The sequence below is a fragment of the Sinohyriopsis cumingii genome, chromosome 16 (assembly GCF_028554795.1).
Source record: "Sinohyriopsis cumingii isolate HCF-2022 chromosome 16, ASM2855479v2, whole genome shotgun sequence".
Taxonomy (NCBI): Eukaryota; Metazoa; Mollusca; class Bivalvia; order Unionida; family Unionidae; genus Sinohyriopsis; species Sinohyriopsis cumingii.
In genome coordinates, this window is record NC_142976.1 from 20,455,812 (window position 1) to 20,478,393 (window position 22,582).

The following is a 22,582-nucleotide window of genomic DNA, read 5'->3' on the forward strand; positions in this document are numbered from 1 at the left end:
ATTGATAGGATCAAACATTCAATGAAGATCTCATTGTTATACAGCATAGGATCAAACATTTCAACGAAGATTCCATTGATATACAGCATAGGCTCAGACATTCAATGAAGATCCCATTGATATACAGCATAAGCTTAGACATTCAATGAAGATCCCATTGATATACAGCATAGGATCAAACATTTCAATGAAGATTCCATTGATATACAGCATAGGCTCAGACATTCAGTGAAGATCCCATTGGTATACAGCATAGACGCAGACATTCAATGAAGATCCCATTGATATACACCATAGGATCAGACATTTCAACGAAGATTCCATTGATATACAGCATAGGCTCAGACATTCAATGAAGATCCTATTGATATACAGCATAGGCACAGACATTCAATGAAGATCCCATTGATATACAGCATAGGCGCAGACATTCAGTGAAGATCCCATTGATATACAGCATAGGCTCAAACATTCAATGAAGATCCCATTGATATACAGCATAGGCTCAAACATTCAATGAAGATCCCATTGATATACAGCATAGGATCAAACATTTCAACAAAGATTCCATTGATATACAGCATAGGCTCAGACATTCAATGAAGATCCCATTGATATACAGCATAGGCTCAGACATTCAATGAAGATCCCATTGTTATACAACATAGGATCAAACATTTCAACAAAGATTCCATTGATATACAGCATAGGCTCAGACATTCAATGAAGATCCCATTGATATACACCATAGGCTCAGACATTCAATGAAGATCCCATTGATATACAGCATAGGCGCAGACATTCAATGAAGATCCCATTGATATACACCATAGGCTCAAACATTCAATGAAGATCCCATTGATATATACCATAGGCTCAGACATTCAATGAAGATCCCATTGAGATACACCATAGGCGCAGACATTCAATGAAGATCCCATTGATATACAGCATAGACTCAAATATTTTGTTCTAGATCCCATTAATATACAGCATAGACTCAAATATTTCAGTGAATATCCCATTGATAGGATCAAACATTCAATGAAGATCCCATTGTTATACAGCATAGGATCAAACATTTCAATGAAGATTCCATTGATATACAGCATAGGCTCAGACATTCAGTGAAGATCCCATTGATATACAGCATAGGCTCAAATATTTCAATGAAGATCCCATTGATATATAGCATAGACTCAAATATTTCAACGAAGATCCCATTGATATATAGCACAGGCTCAAATATTTCATTCTAGATCCCATTGATATACAGCATAGACTGTTGGTTCATACATAGTATCAAGCTTCAGACTGGAATGTGTTATGCAGCAAGTTTGCATTAAATGGTTAGACTTTAGTAGGAACACATATTGCATCAGAATTGGGTGGGGTAGGGGGTGGATAATAGCTATACTATTCTGAGCTGACTTTCAGCTGTAACATTCAATAGCGGCAGAGTGGAAATACAATAACTATATTTAAGTGAATTTAAAGCCTAATTTTAAAGAGATACTACCATATTGTTTAGATCAGTAAATACATTAGAACAGAAAACGTTTTACTGTAATGGTGACATTATTATTATTATTATTATTATTATTATTATTATTATTATTATTATTAATTCATTCTTAAGATTCTTATTTTTCATTGCTTTCATTGGATTTTTCATTTTTGAAATTGCTAGATACTACCCATCATCCTGTGTGATTTACAGACAAAAAGTGCTTTATTCAGCATGCATAATTAAACAGCAGGAAAATTTGTAATACATAGATTCCCCAGTATTTGCCAGTTGTTTTGTAGTTGCTTGGGGGTTTAATGTCATGTCTTACTTAAGATAGACTATACATGGCAGCCAGTATAAGTGGTGGAGCAATAACCCAAGAAAACCCTGCTAAGAACCAATGACCCATGGAAAGCTACAGGCAGCTTTCTCACATACCCACACTGGCTGAACCCAAGATTTGAATCCACATAGAAAGAGGTGAGATGGCAGTGATCATTCAAGGTGAGTGCTTTAGACCACTCAGCCATCCAGGGTCCACTGGATTTGCCAGACTTATCTGCTGGATCAAGTGTTTTGACTAGCATGATGTCCTCTGAGCAGCTTCGCTTGGGTCATTTTAGTTTCCATATACAGTACCTTTATCTCAGCGTATCTTTAGATTGTTTTCCCATTAAAATGTGAAATAAATATCCAATCATTTCAAAGTAAGATGACTAATAGTTCTCTTTACAGCTTGTTTCATTGTTGAACAGTCAAAAATATTGCCAACTATTAAAGTTCAGTTGAGAGGGCAGTAGGTCTCATTTACACTGTTTTTCTGTTGGACATTCGATATAGTCGTCAAACCTTTGTTTTCTCAGTTGTTTAAAGACTTTATAGCTACCAAATGCAAGACGGAAGAAGCGTAAAAGTTTCTCTCCTTGACTTGTATTTTATAAAAAAGATCTAATTGAACAACTGCCCCAGGTTCTGTACTATGGATGTTCAATCTGTCCTTGACACCCAGTGGTTTTTGTGGTGGTGTACCAGTACATGATACTGTTAGAATAAAATATATGAAGCCTATGTTTATGATAGAATGATAACAACAGCTAACACTTATGTGGGAACCTGAAGAAAAAAATTACCATTGCTCTCTCTCTCACACACACAATATTTAAGTTTATGCAGTTATTTGAGGTAATGCTAGCTTGACTCTTTTCAAAACTATAAGTTTTGTCAATTTATGCTACTTTGCATGGTAGTCATACAGTGCATTATTTATTATTAAGAGCAAAACAGAGCAAGGTCTGTCCTTTGTGATTTTTAAATGGCTGAAAAAGAATAAATACACTCCCATCACTCCACCACACAGATTAAGAGACAATACATGAGGTCAGTCAAGATTCTGCACATTATCTTTCACTGGCTTTGATATTGTTGCAGTTGGCAGAACAGTTTTGGACTGCTTCAGTGGTCTAGTGGTTAGAGCATCTGCCTCAGATGCAAGAGGTCACAGGTTCGAACCATGACCATGTCCTACCAAAGACTTATAAAATCGGTACTAGAAGTTTCCTCACTAGCTGCTCAGCATCAAGAGGTTAGTGTTAGGTCTGGTCGGCCTGGTGTCAGGATAATATGACTGGGTGAGACATGATGCTACATGTCTGCAGCATGATGCCCCAGTGCTAGACATCAATGTAAGCTGCCACACTGTAGACATCATCGCGATATTTCACTGCATAATAGTTAAAGCTAAGTTAAAAATAAAAAAAACACACACACATGCAGCACAGTTTTGTGTTAGGCAACTTGCAAGCTTTGACTGGAAAAATTCATATAGGTCCGTGTTTCATTGCTTGAGCAGTCAGGGAAAGAATTACGTATATCTGTGGTAGCATCATTATTATGTTTGAGGTTGTTGCATTTTTTATTTTATTTTTAATTATAAGGTTATAATAGGTTATGATAATATACATAAGATACATATTCATTATTTGTAAAATTATCTCCTGCTTGATGTTCCTGATGACATTTCAGTGTTCATCTGGACATTTTTAAAAAAAATATTCCATTGTCTTGACGCAATTTACTGATCTGATTAGTTAGAATCATGCTGTTGTTGCTCTTGGATTGTGTTGCTGTCTTGTCCTTGGTACATCATCTACATATAGACATCAGCTTCAGTGTTCTTTGTATACAGTAACAGATCCTTAAGGTACAAGATAAATAAGATAGGTCCTAGAATTGACCCCTGAGGCATACCATTTCATTTCCATCTGTTCAGTTCTGTCATTAAGATAAGATTGTATCTAGGAAATAGCTATTTCACTGAAATTATAATAAAGAGCTTTTCAACAAGTATGTTATCATCTACTAAGTTGAATGATTTCTTTAGATCTAAGAGATTAATCCCATTATGCTGCTGTCATCTACAGCTTCAAGCCATTTATCAGTTCCCTGTATCAGTGCAGTATGACATGAATAGTTCTAGCAAAATCCTAATTGGCGTTGACATAGGAGGTTTGCTTTTGTTTGTAAGGAAGTAGTAATATTTTTGTTTTCTATTTGTTTCTCTGTAATTCAGAAATGGTGGGTAAGATTAATCTGGGCATGTCATTTTCCAGAAATGGTGGGCAAAAATGGTACTGTTCCGACATCGAATATGGCAGCCACAGCATCCATCTTAAAAATTGTCTTATCACAGCTTCTGAATGGATTGACACATCAACATGAGATTTTCATTAATGTCAGGATCACTCACTGAAAAAGGTTGGGGTTGGGGGTTGCATAATGCCTTTAATCTTAGGCTAAATACCATGAACAATGTTTGTGGAGTACTTTAAATAAATAGGCCTATTGATTTTGGGGTTAGGTTTAGAGGTAGAATTTATCATGAGAAAAATAGGCAATGAGTTGCAACATTTGTTCTAGAGTATGTTCAAACTATGGATGGATTTTCCACCAGAGATTCCAGCTTTTGTGGAATTGTTAGTGAAATTTCGTATTCTAAATTATATTTACCAAATTTTGGAAATCAACAATTTTTGGAATAAAATTTAATTATGAGTTTTCTTAATAGATACTGGTATGATAGACTGGCACATAAATTATGATTTCTTAATGTCAAAAAATATATAACAATCAACCTGTCAATTAGACTGTAAAGAGGTGAAAACGAGTAATTTAAATGAAGTGAGCAAGAAAATGGAAATAGTTTATGGTTTAAATGTTGAAGCAGGAGTTCAAGGTAATTGAATTAGAGGAATGGATACACCATTTATTTGCACTGGACTATAGATTATATATCTATTCACATCAAGATGAAGTATGGTTGGATGGAAGTTTGATAAGTTTAATGATATCTCTGTTTGCACTTATTTACATTAACAAAGAAACCATCTAGATTTTAGAGCTAAAGGTCAAAGGTCAATGTTATTTTAAGTTTAGTAAGAATAAACAAAACGATGAAGTGGGCTACCAGTTTGGTAAATTTATCAGCCATTGTTATTAACTATAAGCCAGATGAAAGTACTTGTCACTTACTGCCATGGTTACCAAATGTAGTGGTCATGTACATCATTTGTCTGAGGAGTTAATCCACAATGCCAGGGGCAAATGTAGTCTTTTTCTTTAATGCTGGTAAAGACCATTTCAACACTGCTATTATCACGAACAGGAAAGACCTTTTCTTACCTTTGATTGTCTTCATTAAAGGCGTGTGGGGATTTTTTTTCCTTTTGTTTTTTTTTTGATTTATCATAATTACAGCCAACACACCAAGCCATCGTCTGTTCACCTCAGTACAGCTGGTTACACACTTTGCTTTTAGAGTTAATCCCTTTATGTCATTGGTGAATTAAACCAGACTTGTCTCTAAATAAATTTATTTTGTGTCAGATGAAGTAATTGTCTTTTTGTTTCATAAATATATCTATATATAATATTGTGCTAATAAGTATAAAGTGACAGTGTCATAAATAATGTCCCATCACATGTAATGATGTACTAATAAGTATACAATGAGTGTCAATAATGTCCACATCACATGTAATAATGTTCTAATAAGTAATAAGTATACACTGGCTGTCATAAATAATGTCCCCATCACATGTAATATTGTGCTAATAAGTAATAAGTATACACTGGCTGTCATAAATAATGTCCCCATCACATGTAATAATGTGCTAATAAGTAATAAGTATACACTGTCATAAATAATGTTCCCATCACATGTAATAATGTGCTAATAAGTAATAAGTATACACTGGCTGTCATAAATAATGTCCCCATCACATGTAATATTGTGCTAATAAGTAATAAGTATACACTGTCATAAATAATGTTCCCATCACATGTAATAATGTACTAATAAGTATACACTATCATAAATAATGTCCCCATCACCTGTATGATGTACTAATAAGTATACACTGACAGTGTCATATATAATGTCCCTATCACATGTGATGATGTACTAATTAGTATACACTGTTATGAATAATATCCCCATCACATGTAATAATGTGCTGATAAGTATACACTGACTCATAAATAATGTCCCCATCAAATGTAATAATGTACTAATAAGTATACAGTGACTGTGTCATAATGTTCCCATCACATGTAATGATGTACTAATAAGGATACACTGACAGTGTCATAAATAATGTCCCCATCACATGTAATAATGTGCTAATAAGTATACACTGACAGTGTCATAAATAACGTCCCCATCACATGTAATAATGTGCTAATAAGAGAGATAAAGCCTTTCAGTAGGACAGTGCAGAAAGGGTGGCCTTATAATAGTATGACTAGGGTAATTTGCTAAATTTGGATAATTCTTTATTTTGTACATCTTTGCCATTTGTCATTTATCCTGAAGGTCTGCATATTTTGGTTTATTTGAAGGATTTATCTGAATTTTTGTTTTCAATTTTCTTTACCATTACATATTTTCAAACATGCGAATTCTCCCAATATAGTTTGGAGTCTCTCAATTGTATGCAAAAATCTGACAATCCTGAGCAGGACCAAAAATCTCACAATTAAAAACAACATTCAAATTCAACAGGCAATAACAGCAATTGTCAGAGAGACCAAATGAAATATCTCTGGGGTTTTGTTCTTCATATTTCAGAGTCAATAGAAAATAACAGAACAAACTTGGTATTAAAGATGCAAACATCTATCCAGGTTACAAACTCAGGTACTTGCCTGTTGATAATACACTAGGTACATGTAATAAAATGAGCCATTTTCCCTTTTAAATGACCAACAGTCCTACTTTCATTGGCATACAAGTTTGCATATCTGTATTTATTACATAACTTTTAGCCAGGATTATGCTGTGACATGAAACCTTCAACTTGCAAAACATTCTAAAAGAGGTAGCTCCCTTTGATCATGTTGGGAGATTTCCACTTTAGGGATGCAGTTTCTCTCAAAATATGGTTACACTGAATAAATTCAATAAAGTGGTAATGAAACACCAACACGAGTATTGGTAAACTCCAAGAAAATGATACAGCTGTTCTGTGCAGTTTTATGCAGCCCCCCCCCCCCCCCCCCAATAAAGCATTGAGTATCAATACATTTAGATTAGGGTGTTTTTATACAAGTTTTAACAGAAGATGGGCGTGTGCTTATTAATATGTGTGGATACTAGTTAAATACATGTTCAAAATTATACAACTTTATATAAGTTTTATTTTTTATATTTTCTATAGCTAAATGGCAGCTGCAGTGAGTTTCCTTGTCAGAATGGTGCAACATGCAGGCCAGACAACATCACTATAAATGGGGTAAGTGATGAAAAGCTAAGGAACCAGTCTTGGGATTTGTTAACATACTTATACCATAGCTTTATGAAAAAGTTTTATCAAATTGGGAAAATTATATTGCCTAATTTGGAAATACATTATTTTTTAAAATAAATTCATTGGTGTATTTTGCAAACTCATCAAAACAGAAATCAACGTATATTACAAGAATGTGGCTTTGTTGTTGTTATGGATTTAAAGCCATTTCTTAAAGCATACGATGGTCAATACATGGCAGTGAGTATAACAGGTGGAGGAGGGCAATACATGGCAGTGAGTATAACAGGTGAAGGAGGGCAATACATGGCAGTGAGTATAACAGGTGAAGGAGGGCAATACATGGCAGTGAGTATAATAAGTGGAGGAGGGCAATACATGGCAGTGAGTATAACAGGTGGAGGAAGACAGTACATGGCAGTGAGTATAACAGGTGGAGGAGGGCAATACATGGCATTGAGTATAACAGGTGGAGGAGGGCAATACATAACAGGTAGAGGATGAATCCGAGAAAGCTGGTAAGAACCACCAACTCATAGGAAGCAACTGGCAACCTCTTTCACATAACCATGTCAGCCATAATGCTGTCATGCATTCATAAATGGATCAAAATAGCTTAGTCATTCAGGATGATTGGATCATATTCGGCTATTTGAATGCTTTCATAGTGATCAAATATTTATTGAAATATGCACAGAACATGTGGAATATAAACTGTTAGTTTGTCATGTGTTCCATCATTGGACATTGGGCTGTGCTTATGGCTGGAGTAATACACTGAGAACCTTTTACTCATTGGCTTATTTGTCTGTGTAAATTTGACTCCTTATCTAGATAGCTGCTGTGGAATAGTCATGTAGCGGTCATGTCCGTTATGCATTCATCAACATTTGCTACTTTTTTTATCTCTCAAAACCAAACATGACATGAAGGGCTTTCAGATTTGTACAGATCAGTTACTTGAACCAAAGTGACATTCACTTTGACACTTTACATTGACAAGACCTGTGTACAGTTTTGATTTTTACCGCTTTCTGGCAGAGTGTAAGAGATGTGGACACTATTTGAATTAGAACATTGCTTTATAGTTTGTTTCTGAAGAACTTCTAGGATTGAAGTAAACTTTGTTGAGACTTTGACATGAGGCAGGCCTAAGTTCTATTTTCACAATTTTATGTAAAAACTGTAAGAGTTATGATCCCTATTTGTCTTTCTACTTGACCGATAAATTTTAGCTTTGAACTTGGCCAATAAATTATGTAACCATTCGAAGGACTTGAGTATTAAAATTTAAAATTTAGTAATAGATTTATATAAAGAAGTCCTATAACAGGTTCAGCTTTCACTTTTTTTGGGCAAAATTGTTCAAAGTTATGGCCTCTTAATTTGACTTGGAACTTTATCTTTTAATTTCCACTCAGTAACCTTTGAAGGATTTCATGGATTGAAACTAAATTAAATATGAGGCTTTACATTAAGAAAACCAAAAACAGAAAATGAAAAACAGTAGTCAGTTGATGGTCAGTATTTTATGGCAGACATTCATGAAGTTATGGTCTCTGCTTGTCATAGATCTTTGCCCTTTAATTGCATCATTTATTGTCCAACTGTTAGGATTTTCAAAAGAAGTCTTCCAAGATAATTCAAACATGTCAATAACAGCTTGCATTTAACTTAGCCAATCATTGTTGAGAACAACCCAGGTGCAAGCAATGTGGCAAATCACAAATGAGTTGGTAAACCATTTGATTTTAAGGAATACAATTAATCCTTGCCAAGTATATGAAAATGAAATTTTTTTATGAAAATATATTGAAAATATCTCCAGCTGAATAATATCAATTGTTGATTAGTTACGATGAACAAATCATTGATTTGTAAATTTCAACTGATTCCCAACAGTAATATTTACAGTTATATAATACATGCCTGTTTCCACTATCAGCCAATCAGAAACAACCTTTCAAAAGTAATGTCTGTTATGATTGGTTGAAACAGAATTTTGCACTCATATTTAAGCTCTAGGCTAAAGCTCTGAAGACTGGTTGAGTTTGAGATTGAGCTTCTAATATAAGCCATACAGAAACTGCCCTTCAAAAGTAACACTGTTTGTGATTTAGTTCCAAAACTCAAGACTTTTATGGTATCCTGATCTGGGGATCATAAGTATGAGCCAATCAGAAACAACCTTTCAGATGGAACATGATGATTAATTGGAACAAATTGGAAACTCAAAAACAAACTCAAGAGTATGATTTCAGGCCAATTTCTTGGGGCCCCAAGTGGCCAAGTCGCTTAAAGCGCTTTCCGTTACGGATCACTGCATTCTCACCTCTGTCTGTGTGGGATCGAGTCTTAGATTCGGCCAATGTGGATATGTGAGAAACCTTGCCAGTAGCTTCTCGAGGGTAAGTGGTTCTTTCCAGGGATTTCCCGGCTTCTTCCTCCACCATTAATACTGGCCACCATGTATAGCCTATCATGTGCTGAAAAATGGTGTTAAACCCTACAACAACAACAACAACATCAGGCCATTATCTTCCATCAATAATGCATTAATAAAGTAGTGTCTAGGCAGTTTTCTAGGTGTTATAAGTGGATCAAACTTGCTTATACACAGGATTGTGTGGTATTTTAAATTCAATCAGAACAACTTGTACCTGCAGTTCTTTTGATAACAGTCATCTTGGTGACTATGAAACTGGCTGGCCATTTATGGCCACTTCAGTGGCCTAGTGGTTAGAGCCTCCACCTTGGATGCGGGAGGTCGTGGGTTCAATCCCTGGCTGAATCATACCTAAGACTTACAAAAATGGTACTAACAGTTGCCTTGCTTGGCATATGAAATTTTTGGAGCCAACCATGACAGTGTCATATCCGAATTTGTGTTATAATTGTGCTGTAGCAATGTCACACTGTATATTGACAACTTACATCTGTGTAGTACACTCCACAATGCACTATATAACGTACATGTATATGAAAAATCCATGAATTGAAGTATAAGATGATGATATGTTAGAAAATTCACAGTTCAGTCAAATCCCATTAGAAAACACAAGTAACATAGATATAAAAAAATGGTATTCCACTTTTGATCTATATACCATTGTCAACAAACACGTTTCATGAAAAAATTCACTCTGATATTTATTATCCTAGTAGCATGTGGCTGTATAGTTTTTTATATTCTACATTTATGTGTACTTAAATTGGCCTATATGTTGGTCAGCCAGAGACAGCTACCATGATGCTGAGGCTACCAGGGGGATGAGGCTATTCATAGGGATATGAAAATGTGAACAAATGAAAAGTTTAACGCCAAACAAGATTCCTTTTTTCCATAAACACGCAACATTTTCTTTTGAGACAATCATCTACGTCGAAACTCAATTTTTGTATTGTTCAATTGGTACAATATTGATGTCATGATTTGATTGGAAGTAATGATGAAACTTCTTATCATCCTTGAGGATATCTCTTAGTACCATTTCAAGAATTCTTGGCAACTTGCTTGCCCACAATGATCCATATCAGTGAAATCAAGCTATTTGTTTTACAAAGTATTCATTTCGCTTGGCTGCCTTGTTATCCTTGATCACAGTTATGAAAGAGTCAGTTCATTTAAGGTAGTTTATGTTACATACACAATAACATTTATGTGTTCGATTGATCAAATGAACTGAGTTCACCCGACATGTGACCAGTGCCGCTAGATTTTAAGTTTGTAGGATTTTCGTGCCTTTTAACCTTTCTTTTATTCCACCTCCTTTATTTGATTCAAAATACATAATTAACATGGTAATACAAAGGAGGCCAGCTTTTAATTCAGTGCAACAATATAACAAATACTTCTGGAAGTCAGTTATCAAAACACTGGTTGGCACTTAACTAGGTTCTCGGAGAAATGCTCACAGACATAGCGGTTATGGTAGATTGATGCATTTTATGTTTAATTACAAGAGAACACATTGCATTTATGATGATTACACTTAAAAGGAACTAAAAGATATAACTAGAACACAAATTTCAATTGATAAAAAAATTATTTAATTTGTATTTATTTATTAAAGTAATGCCACCACTCGGCATAAGTGAAATTTTCATTGATCGAAATTTCCTTACATTTCGTTATTTGCAGTGTACTAGGAATGTCATTTGGAAAGAAAATGTAAACAATTATATGACCTATTTTAAAATTTGATATTTCGAAGTGTTATTAAAATTTCCAGGTCATTTTTACCATTTTTGATGATAAAACAAGCGATACAGCAAATTTCCATTACCAATTTTGATCACGATTTTCTTCAAGTTCAACAAATAGGGATCAATTTTTAGGGTATTTTCTGGTTTAAAAAGTGGGTGCCACACCTGACCCCATGTTATAAGTGGGTTTGTGAGTTATCAGGGCTTGAGTTATTGAGGGAGTGGTGTAGTTATTCTTGTTTCTAGTGATATATCCTATGGTGTGGTACTTAGCCATATTTTCTACTTAGATTTTATGGGACAGTCTCAAAATTAAAGTTTTTTATTTAAAAAATGCATGTTTTTAAGTCTATTTGGTAATGGTTATGACTAAACCTCATTTATCTCCAGGAACAAAAAAAAACAGGAAATGACATGGTAATATTTGTTTCAAAAAGTATGCAACCCTAATTTGTTAAACTATTAACTACAGGAAAAGAGGAACAATTGTTGCTTACTTTTTTCTTATGTTCTATTTTGTTGAATAAACTGACTTAAACAAATAATAGATACATTATTTACGGGTTTTAACTTTATTTGCAGACCAATTATTCAACGTTCAGTTGCATCTGTCCAGCAGGGTACAAGGGAGATACATGTAGTGAAGTTACAGACTATTGCCAGAGTTTCCCATGTAAGAATGGTGGCAACTGTACCACTAGTCCTGTCACCCACAACTTTACCTGCCAATGTGCCACAGGTAACATAAAATAAATATTAAACAATTTTAAGTTTACCTTGACTGACCATAAGACCAGGTGAGTCCTGGATATAGTCCTGCATCTGCTGTGCACTATCCAATGTCCATCCATAAACAAATGATGTTTTCAACTTGTTAAAAACCACTAAACCAGTTTCAGCCACTATCCAATGTCCATCCATAAACAAATGATATTTTCATCTTGTTAAAAACCAATAAACCAATTTCAGCCACTATCCAATGTCCATCCATAAACAAATGATGTTTTCATCTTGTTGAAAAACCACTAAACCAATTTCAGCAAAACTTGGCAGACAGCATCTTGACATGATAGCCTTTCAGGTATGTACCTAATGATGCTAATCCATCAAATACAGTCACCTTTGTTCTAAATAGAAAAACTTGTAAATGACTTGTAATGAAAAACTGTTTATAATGTTTTCTAAAAATGGACATAGAGCATCCTGGCATCAAGAGCTTGCAGCCTTTTACATCTGAAGCTATTCTACCATCAAATAAAGTATCTTTTCCTAAAAACAGAAAAATCCAAACTTGTTCTCAAAAAGTGCTTAATAGAATTTAACCTGATTTGACAATGTATGTACCTAAAAGCGACTCACGGTCCACTTTGTAGAATCCTTACACAAAGTCCCCTTTTCTTGCAAGAGGTTTGTGGGTTGGCAGATTGTACCTTCTTTTAAGGTACCCGCTTAACTTCGTTCTCGCTATCTAGAGCTTGACCACCCTTGATGTTATTGCCCGGTTCAAGTAGATACAAATATAAGTGGTGAAAGTTATAGGTGGAATAGATAGAGATCTGAGCAGATATATAGAACAGACCAACACAAGCCCACATACATGTAAAGAACAATTTAATCAATTACATAAAACAACTGTGAGAATTCCTTACATCAGGAATATACTCTGCTTCTAGAAATAAAAATTTCACCGAATTACCAAACACAAATATATTTAAATAAAGTAACCGATCTGTTTTACTTATAGAATTAGTTCATCATATGATCATGTGAACAATCAAAGTCAATGCCTTGTACAGTTGCATAACCTGCTTCTCCGTTCACTCCACTTCCACTGTAGCTGTTCCTTCGACCTCCCTCTGTTTTGCATCTTTCGGTCCTCAACTCTATGCGTAGCACATAGATTCACAGGATATGTCTCAGAATTAATACGTCACAGAATATGTCTCAGAGCTAATACATCGCAGGATATGTCTCAGAGATAATACATTGCAGGATACATATCAGAGATAATACGTCGCAGGAGCCATTTTCTCCCTTTAAAAAAAATATAAATAGAGATGACCTAAATTTTCTGTACGATAACAGGGGCTTAATACATCTCATGATACGTCTCAGAATACGTTTTTGAGTTAATACGTTGCAGGATAGGTCTCAGAGATAATACATCACAGGAGCTATTTTCTACCTTTTAAAAAATAAGTAAATAAATAGATAAATAGAGACAACCTAAATTCTCTGTTGTTTATGATAACATGGGCTTGCATTATCCCCCTCTCGTTATCAGATCTTACTATCAGTGCTAAACATGCTAACGTTATCAGTTGGCTCCACATGTTCTATAATGACCCTAGTTAGTTTAATGGTTAATTCATCACGCATCAACACCACACATTAACACCACACAAGGCATAATGGTTCCGAGCCAGCCTCAATTTACACATTACTTAGGTTACTACATCATTTCAGTCAATACACACTCAACCTTAATCATACATGAAATCTTCTAAATCCAGTGAATTCACACGGATTCTCGTAACTCATATTAACTAATGTAATGCATGAAATTCTTAGAACCTAATTCTTACGCAAACAAGATGACAAATTCAAACAATTCATCAAACTTAACTAAAGATTAATGTACAACTTCCTATGCATAAACTCAATACAGTTATACTTCATAAAGCAAATTGATATATGAATGTAGCAAATAGATTCATGCAAATATAAGTAAATAAATTCAGCAAAGCTGTATATATGGGCATCAACATACTATATGGAATTGTCACAAATACCTTTGAGTTTTCAGCGTTCCTCACTTCTACCACCAAATTTGTTCGTCGGTTTCCCTCGACAACAGTCCTCTTGGACAACAGTTTTACGAGAGAATTTCTCCCAAATTTACTCTTGGCGTCTTCTTACACTTGTTTTCTCTTGCAGAAGAGCTTAGACTGATTAAAATTTTCAATGTGGCGATATTAAAACTAGGAAATTTAGTGTAGGAAACACACCCCTTATGTAGCGTAACCAATCAGGATTAAATATATTTGCCACCTTTTTCTAGAGGCACCAAAGTCATGGTCAACTTGACCTTATAGTTTGAGTAACAGACTTATGCAATCTTTCTATCCTGACATTTACACTATGGAATCGAAGTTAGCTTTTGTTTCCACCAGTCTTCTGTTGGCTAAATAAACAAATGCTTAATTAAGATTGAAATTCTCCCCTCGAAAAGACATTACTGATCATGGCAGTATGGTGATTTGATACGCACCTGTCCCCATAAATCTAATTAATTATTCTCTGGTCTCAAACTAATGTGTTCTTCACAGATCGCCAGAAATTTGCACCCTCACAGTACCACTCTGGTGGCTTAGTGGTTAGAGCAACTGCACAGGATGGAGGAGGTCACAGTTTTGAACCCTGTCCAAGTCATACAAAAGACTTATAAAAATGGTACTAACACCTTCCTCGCTGGGCACTCAGCATTAAGAGGTAGGTATTAGGACTAGTCAGCCTGGTGTCAGGATAATGTGATTGGGTTGGACATCATGCTACATGTCTGTGGCATGATGCCCCAGTGCTAAACATCACTATAAGCTGCTATACTGCAAACATTGTAGCGATATAACTGAAAAAAAGCTAAAGCTACGTTAACACATTAACCCCTGGTGACAAGTTTACATGGCAGGAGGTAGTATCCTAGTGCAGAGCTCTGTAACGTCAAGGTCATGTATGATACACTAAATTGGGTGGTATTATAGAAAGGAAGACAGATGTAACTCTACAGTGATACCAAATAATCTGGAATTCCTAGTTGCACTACAAAATGCCGAGGGAAAAACGTCATTTTTTTTACCCAATTTTTTTCCACCCAAAATTCGCCCCTGGTCGGAATACGATTTTGTGTCTGGATTTTAGACTTTTTGATCTCAGATGTAAGGCAGACCAGTATGAACTGCAAACAGACAGATGAACCTTTGCAATAAGAAGACTAAGATGGGCATTTGGAATAAAGAGTGGTCTTGATACTAAAATAATGGGTCTGTTAAGCAAAAAAGAAAATTTAAAAAAAAGAACTCCAACTTTTACCCTTATGCTCATGCGCGAGCCAAATAGCCAATGAAAAATGATGTTTCTAACACAACTAGGCATTATGTTTTTGGAAGATTACATGGAAGTTGATTTATTAGGATGTATTCAGAAATAGCTTTCAAAATGTGTTTCTTACTTGAATTTCAGGCAAAAACAAACAAAAACCTCCAGGGGTTAATGTGTAAAAATCCAAAACACATACACATAAAAAGTATTTGATATGATACAACCACCATTACTAAAAAAAACTTTTAAAAAAATCTCAAAAGCTACTTAATAGAATCATCAGAAAACATTTAGACACGAAGGGCTTTAAGTTTACATAAATTCCAATCCACTATCATATATAATCACCTTTGCAGAAACTGCTTCTCAAAAACTTCTCAGCAGAAATTAACCAAAGTTGGCAGAACACAACCTGACTTAACATGCTTAGCTTCCTACATAAAATATTGGTTGGTCATCAAATATGGCGACAGTTACTAAAACTAGAAAAATCTTGAAGTCATTTCTTCTCAGTAACCACTGATTTGAAAAAAAACATCTTGGCATAAATCCTTTCAGATTTATACAAAAAACATGCCAAGTTGTCATCATAAATGACTGTTACTAAACAAAATAGAAAAACTGTTAGATGATGATTTTTCAAACTCAGCTTGAAATAATGTTTATCTGATTTGACAAAAAATCACCGTTTTATGTAGATCTTTCAATATTGAACAAATGTTGTTGGAATGATTTCAGATATAGATGGAGGTACTAAAATTAAGTAACCTTGCAAAAGTTTCTCTCATAACATGGAGTCAGCAGTGTTTGAAGAAACTTATGCAGAAATCATCCTACTGGCACGGATTTCTTGGCCAACTGTTCTTGCATTTGACTATTAAGGTATAACAATATTCTGTTTGGGGCCCCGAGTGGCCGAGTGGTCTAATGCGCTCACTGTTCCAGATCACTGCCATCTCACCTCTGTCTGTGTGTGTTCAGGTCTCAGGCTCGGCTCATGTGGGCATGTGAGAAAGCTTGCCAGTAGCTTCTCATGGATTGGTGGTTCTTCCCAGAGTTTTCCAGGGTTCTTCCTCCACCAGTTATACTGGCTGCCATGTATAGCCTATCTTGTGCTGAAAAATGGCATTGAACCCTATAACAACAACAGAAATATTCTGTTTAACAATTTTAACTTTGGGGTGTCTTTACTTTAGAGTTTGAATGGCTGTGCTGTCACATATCTAAAAGTTATTTGATTAATGCTTACCTTCAGCCAATGAGACCACTGAGAATAACCAATTATGAACCCAAACCTATTAAAGTCACATTGCAGTATTTATAAGAAAAGAATCAGGCTTAAAACTTTTAAACTGAAAATACAATACACTACATTGATCATTAAATCTTGGAAAATATAGATTATTGAGGATGGATTGAAATTGGGACTTGAAATATGGCTGTCATGCGAACACAAAATTCAGTTTTATGTGAAAACTACAAGGATTGCTTACACCAGAATGAGTTTGTTCATTTGATAGCAACACATAGTTCTAAACTTATATGAAAGGAGTGATTAAAAGTTGCTTGCAATCAAGGAACGTAATTCATGCCTTCATTTATATGCATATGTATGAAGAGAAATGATGCATTGCAGGTATTAAAACGGGAAACTTTTTGAAATTACATTTGGGTTTTTCTCAGATAGTTTCCAATAACCCTTTAGGAGCAAAGAAGACAAACATCACTACATCTACATCAATTATAAGTATGAGTTTTACATTGCTTGAAAACAATGCATGCAATAACTGATGTTCCTGGTTTATTGAATTAGCAATCCAAGATTAAATGTGTCCCAAAGTTGCATTGAATGTATCAATAATTAAAAATCATGGTTCATTTTAGGAAGAAATTTTGTTTTTCTATCAGAAAGTGTTTCTAAATTTGATACAGGTTTTCGATTAGATGCAATATTTACATATTCGATGGAACATTGTATTGTAATTACAGGTTATAGTGGTAGATACTGTGAGGTGGATATAGATGAGTGTAATTCTACCCCATGCTTCAATGGTGGAAACTGCACAGACATTGTCAATGGCTTCATCTGTGTCTGTCCAGCGGGTAATTATAAATTACATTGCTTCATCATCAGTGGATTCTTGTATGTTTTTACATCGTTTTGAAGAAAACAACAATTCTCAGATTATTATTATTAGTATTATTATTATTATTGGTGAATATATTTATATGGTCCAAAGGCAGGAAAATTGAGGAAAGTAGGAGTAGAACTGTTTTAGTGACCAGCTCGAACTAGATGCAAGGATGATCTTGACATTATAGCAGATGACAGAATTATCAAAATCAAATCGAACTTGGATGAAATTTTGGACCCTTTTTACATAATTCAAACTTATTTCACAACTGCAGAATCATAGCTTAGACTTCTTTAAGTAATTTGTCAATAAACTCCATGATATATGTATATCACCTGTCACTGTCAAAGTCATGTAATGGATGACTTCACCACAAATAAAATATCTGTCAGATTTTCATCTTAGAGACAGAGATATTTATTTAACATCTTAAGACCATATCTTCCCACATTGATAAGTGCTTATTCAGGTCTTGCACTGGTTTTGTCTCCTTCTTCAAACATTTTGGTGTTAGAGTTCCAAATTTAATTGACAATTTGTATGTGTTAGATTCCAGATTTAATTGACAATTTGTATGTGTTAGAATTCCAAACTTAATTGACAGTTTGTTTATTCTCACATGTGGCAGTTTGTTAATTTGTATATTGTTAAGAGTTCAAAATTTAATTGACAATTTGTTTATTTGTATGCGTTAGAATTCCAAACTTAATTGACAGTTTGTTTATTCATAAGTGTTAGAATTCCAAACTTAAGTGACGATTTGTTTAAACTTATATGTTAGAGTTCCAAACTTAATTGACAATTTGTTTATTCTTAATGTGATTATGAACAATATTGAGAATTGCATTGTTCTTGATCACATTCCATCATAATCCATTAAGGCACAAACGAGTCATTTCTGACTTGAAAATGCAGATTTTTAATAATGTTTAGTTTGGTATTTGTATTAAATCTAGAAATGCCTTATTTCCATTGGAAATATTCCCAAGGATCTTATTCATCCATCTTGGAACAATTTCTGATGCAGTGCTTTGTACATTATAAGAGACTGAATGCATACAGCATTTTGGTACAGTGTATCTGATGCAGTGCTTTGTACATTATAATAGACTGAATGCATACAGCATTTTTGTACAGCGTATCTGATGCTGTGCTTTGTACATTATAATAGATGTTTATAACAGACTGAATTAATACAGCATTTTGGTACAGTGTATCTGATACAGTGCTTTGTACATTATAATAGATGTTTTTTTTATAATAGACTGAATGCATACAGCACTTTGGTACAGCATATCTTTGAAGCATCTGATTTAAGTAGATCAAAATAAGAACTTAGACTCTATATTTAATTTTAATAAAATAACATAAATTTGTTTGCTCTAAAGAAAACAACACTCTCTTTTTGGATCTCCAGTGGATTAGGCCATGTATATTTGTCCTATTAAAAATTTATGAAAATGCAAAATTGCATTAAAAAATTTGAAGATGAACTTAGTAGTTAGATTACTTTGATAGTTTATGTGAAATGGACCAACATGGATTCTGGAAACAGATTAATTATAGAAAGTCAAATGATGCGTCCTCCTCTAGGATAAAAATTACCTACCTGCCCAAAAAATATACTGCACTTTTAACTAACTATCTGGGGGAAAAACTATGCATACATTGATGGAAGAAAATTCTGTTGATATTCATGTTTTAATTGAATTAGTTATCCAAGATTAAAGGTGTTCCAAAATTGCATTGAATGTTTTGAAAATTAAAAATCATGATTAATTTTAGGAAGAAATAAAGACATCCTATTATGGGTTTTCATTTGGTTTTTACTTAATGACAGATCTTCCTTACAATAGGAGTTGTATTTGTGCAGCAGAAGATGCTAAGAGAATAAAACATGACAGGTTCTTTTGTTTCACCTCTGAAGTAATTTTGGTTTTCAGTATTTTTGGAATGAAATAAACTAAATAATGCAGATGATGTCAGTTTGTAATGTACACATAAAATGGGATTTCTTTACTGTATAACACAAGGGAAAGCCTAGTATCATACCTGTGGTAGTATTTGATTCTTTACTGTGTAACACAAGGGAAAGCCTAATATCATACCTGTGGTAGTATTTGATTCTTTACTGTGTAACACAAGGGAAAGCCTAATATCATACCTGTGGTAGTATTTGATTCTTTACTGTATAACACAAGGGAAAGCCTAATATCATACCTGTGGTAGTATTTGATTCTTTACTGTATAACACAAGGGAAAGCCTAATATCATACCTGTGGTAGTATTTGATTCTTTACTGTGTAACACATGGAAAAGCCTAATATCATACCTGTGGTAGTATTTGATTCTTTACTGTGTAACACAAGGGAAAGCCTAATATCATACCTGTGGTAGTATTTGATTCTTTACTGTGTAACACAAGGGAAAGCCTAATATCATACCTGTGGTAGTATTTGATTCTTTACTGTGTAACACATGGAAAAGCCTAATATCATACCTGTGGTAGTATTTGATTCTTTACTGTGTAACACAAGGGAAAGCCTAATATCATACCTGTGGTAGTATTTGATTCTTTACTGTGTAACACAAGGGAAAGCCTAATATCATACCTGTGGTAGTATTTGATTCTTTACTGTGTAACACAAGGGAAAGCCTAATATCATACCTGTGGTAGTATTTGATTCTTTACTGTGTAACACAAGGGAAAGCCTAATATCATACCTGTGGTAGTATTTGATTCTTTATTGTATAACACAAGGGAAAGCCTAATATCATACCTGTGGTAGTATTTGATTCTTTACTGTGTAACACAAGGGAAAGCCTAATATCATACCTGTGGTAGTATTTGATTCTTTACTGTATAACACAAGGGAAAGCCTAATATCATACCTGTGGTAGTATTTGATTCTTTACTGTGTAACACAAGGGAAAGCCTAATATCATACCTGTGGTAGTATTTGATTCTTTACTGTATAACACAAGGGAAAGCCTAATATCATACCTGTGGTAGTATTTGATTCTTTACTGTATAACACAAGGGAAAGCCTAATATCATACCTGTAGTAGTATTTGATTCTTTACTGTGTAACACAAGGGAAAGCCTAATATCATACCTGTGGTAGTATTTGATTCTTTACTGTATAACACAAGGGAAAGCCTAATATCATACCTGTGGTAGTATTTGATTCTTTACTGTATAACGCAAGGGAAAGCCTAATATCAAACCTGTGGTAGTATTTGATTCTTTACTGTATGCGCAAGGGAAAGCCTAATATCATACCTGTGGTAGTATTTGACCATATTTTAGCCTTGCAGTTAGGCTTCATTATTCTTAGTTGGCCTCTACATACATTGTTGTTATATAATGCAGGTTGGACTGGAATGACCTGCAATGTGGACACTAATGAATGCGACACAAACCCATGTCAAAATAGAGCCCGCTGTGTTAACAGTATTGGTTCATTCTCTTGTGATTGCGCAAACACAGGATACCAAGGTAAGTTTACTCTTTACTTGTTTACAAATTAATCACAAGAGATCCAGTTCCAATGCAAAACCTTGAGCAGGAAATACAGTAGAATCTGTCTTGAAGGAATACCCCATCTGCCAAAAACTAATGGTCTCTCAAAACAGGTGGTCTTGCATGACAGATCATAACACTTCATAATTAATAAATCAGTGCAATGAGAACCTAGTCTCTCAAAAATTGTGGTCTGTTATAGCAGTGGTCTCTCAAGGCAGGTTTTATTGTATCTACCCTGGCTCAGAAATTGTAAACTTTCACTTTGTTTAGCTCTACTGGTCATTGACCAGAAGAGGTCATGGGATGGTTGGTATTCTGTTGTCTTTCATGGGATGGTTGGTTTTCTGTTGTTCTTCATGGGATGGTTGGTTTTCTGTTGTTCTTCATGGGATGGTTGGTTTTCTGTTGTCCCTCATGGGATGGTTGGTTTTCTGTTGTCTTTCATGGGATGGTTGATTTTCTGTTGTTCTTCATGGGATGGTTGGTTTTCTGTTGTCCCCCATGGGATGGTTGGTTTCTGTTGTCCTTCATGGGATGGTTGGTTTTCTGTTGTCCCTTATGGGATGGTTGGTTTTCTGTTGTCCTTCTGTCCATTAGCAGGGGGCCCGGAGTAGCCGAGTCGTCTAAAGCGCTCTCCATTATGGATCACTGCCATCTCACCTCTGTCTGAGTGGGTTTGAGTCTCAGATTCAGCCAATGTGGGTATGTGAGAAAGCTTGCCAGTAGCTTCTCATGGGTCGATGGTTCTTTCCGGGGGTTTTCCCGGTTCTTCCTCCACCATTAAAACTGACCACCACGTATAGCCTATCGTGTGCTGAAAAATGGCGTTAAACCCTACAACAACAACAACAACAACAACAACTGTCCATTAGCACAAGTTATCACAACTTTTATGCTCCTCCAAAACTACTTGGAGGATTTGAAATTTTACACATACATTCATTCCAAGGTCTGGTTGGTCCTAATTGAAATGGTAGTGCTCAGACATCCAACATGGGCCCCAAACTATCCCACTTAGTTAATCATTTTTATTTAATCATCATGTCTAGTTGTTCCTAAATGAAAATGATGCCACTTTGACATCCAGTGTGACAGCCATCTTGAAAATCTTGTTTTCGCTAAACCTGAATGGATGGTCTTATCAGCTTGGGTTTTTTAACTAAAATACTTACTGTGATGTCTGCTTGTTACCAAGTGTCTGGTGTGGCTGCCATGGCAGCTATCTTAAAGATTTTGCTATCACTACACATAGGTAAATATGAGAGTTCTTATGATATCTAGTTGGTTCTGAATGAAAATGGTG

The 22,582-nt window shown here is 34.8% G+C and overlaps 1 protein-coding gene across 4 annotated transcripts in view; it reads left to right on the top strand.

The window, feature by feature from the left end:
* LOC149780039 (protein crumbs-like) overlaps positions 1-22,582 on the top strand; it is a 237,653-nt gene that overhangs the window by 162,530 nt on the left and 52,541 nt on the right. For all 4 annotated transcript variants that reach the window (XR_016414989.1, XM_089936792.1, XM_089936793.1 and 1 more), the window contains 4 exons: positions 7,225-7,299; positions 12,103-12,259; positions 17,608-17,721; positions 21,127-21,252. Coding sequence is in view for 3 of the 4 variants with exons in the window: in XM_089936792.1 (XP_089792918.1) it covers positions 7,225-7,299; positions 12,103-12,259; positions 17,608-17,721; positions 21,127-21,252 (472 nt within the window). In the remaining variant the exon portion in view is untranslated. The remainder of the gene's footprint in view (positions 1-7,224; positions 7,300-12,102; positions 12,260-17,607; positions 17,722-21,126; positions 21,253-22,582) is intronic.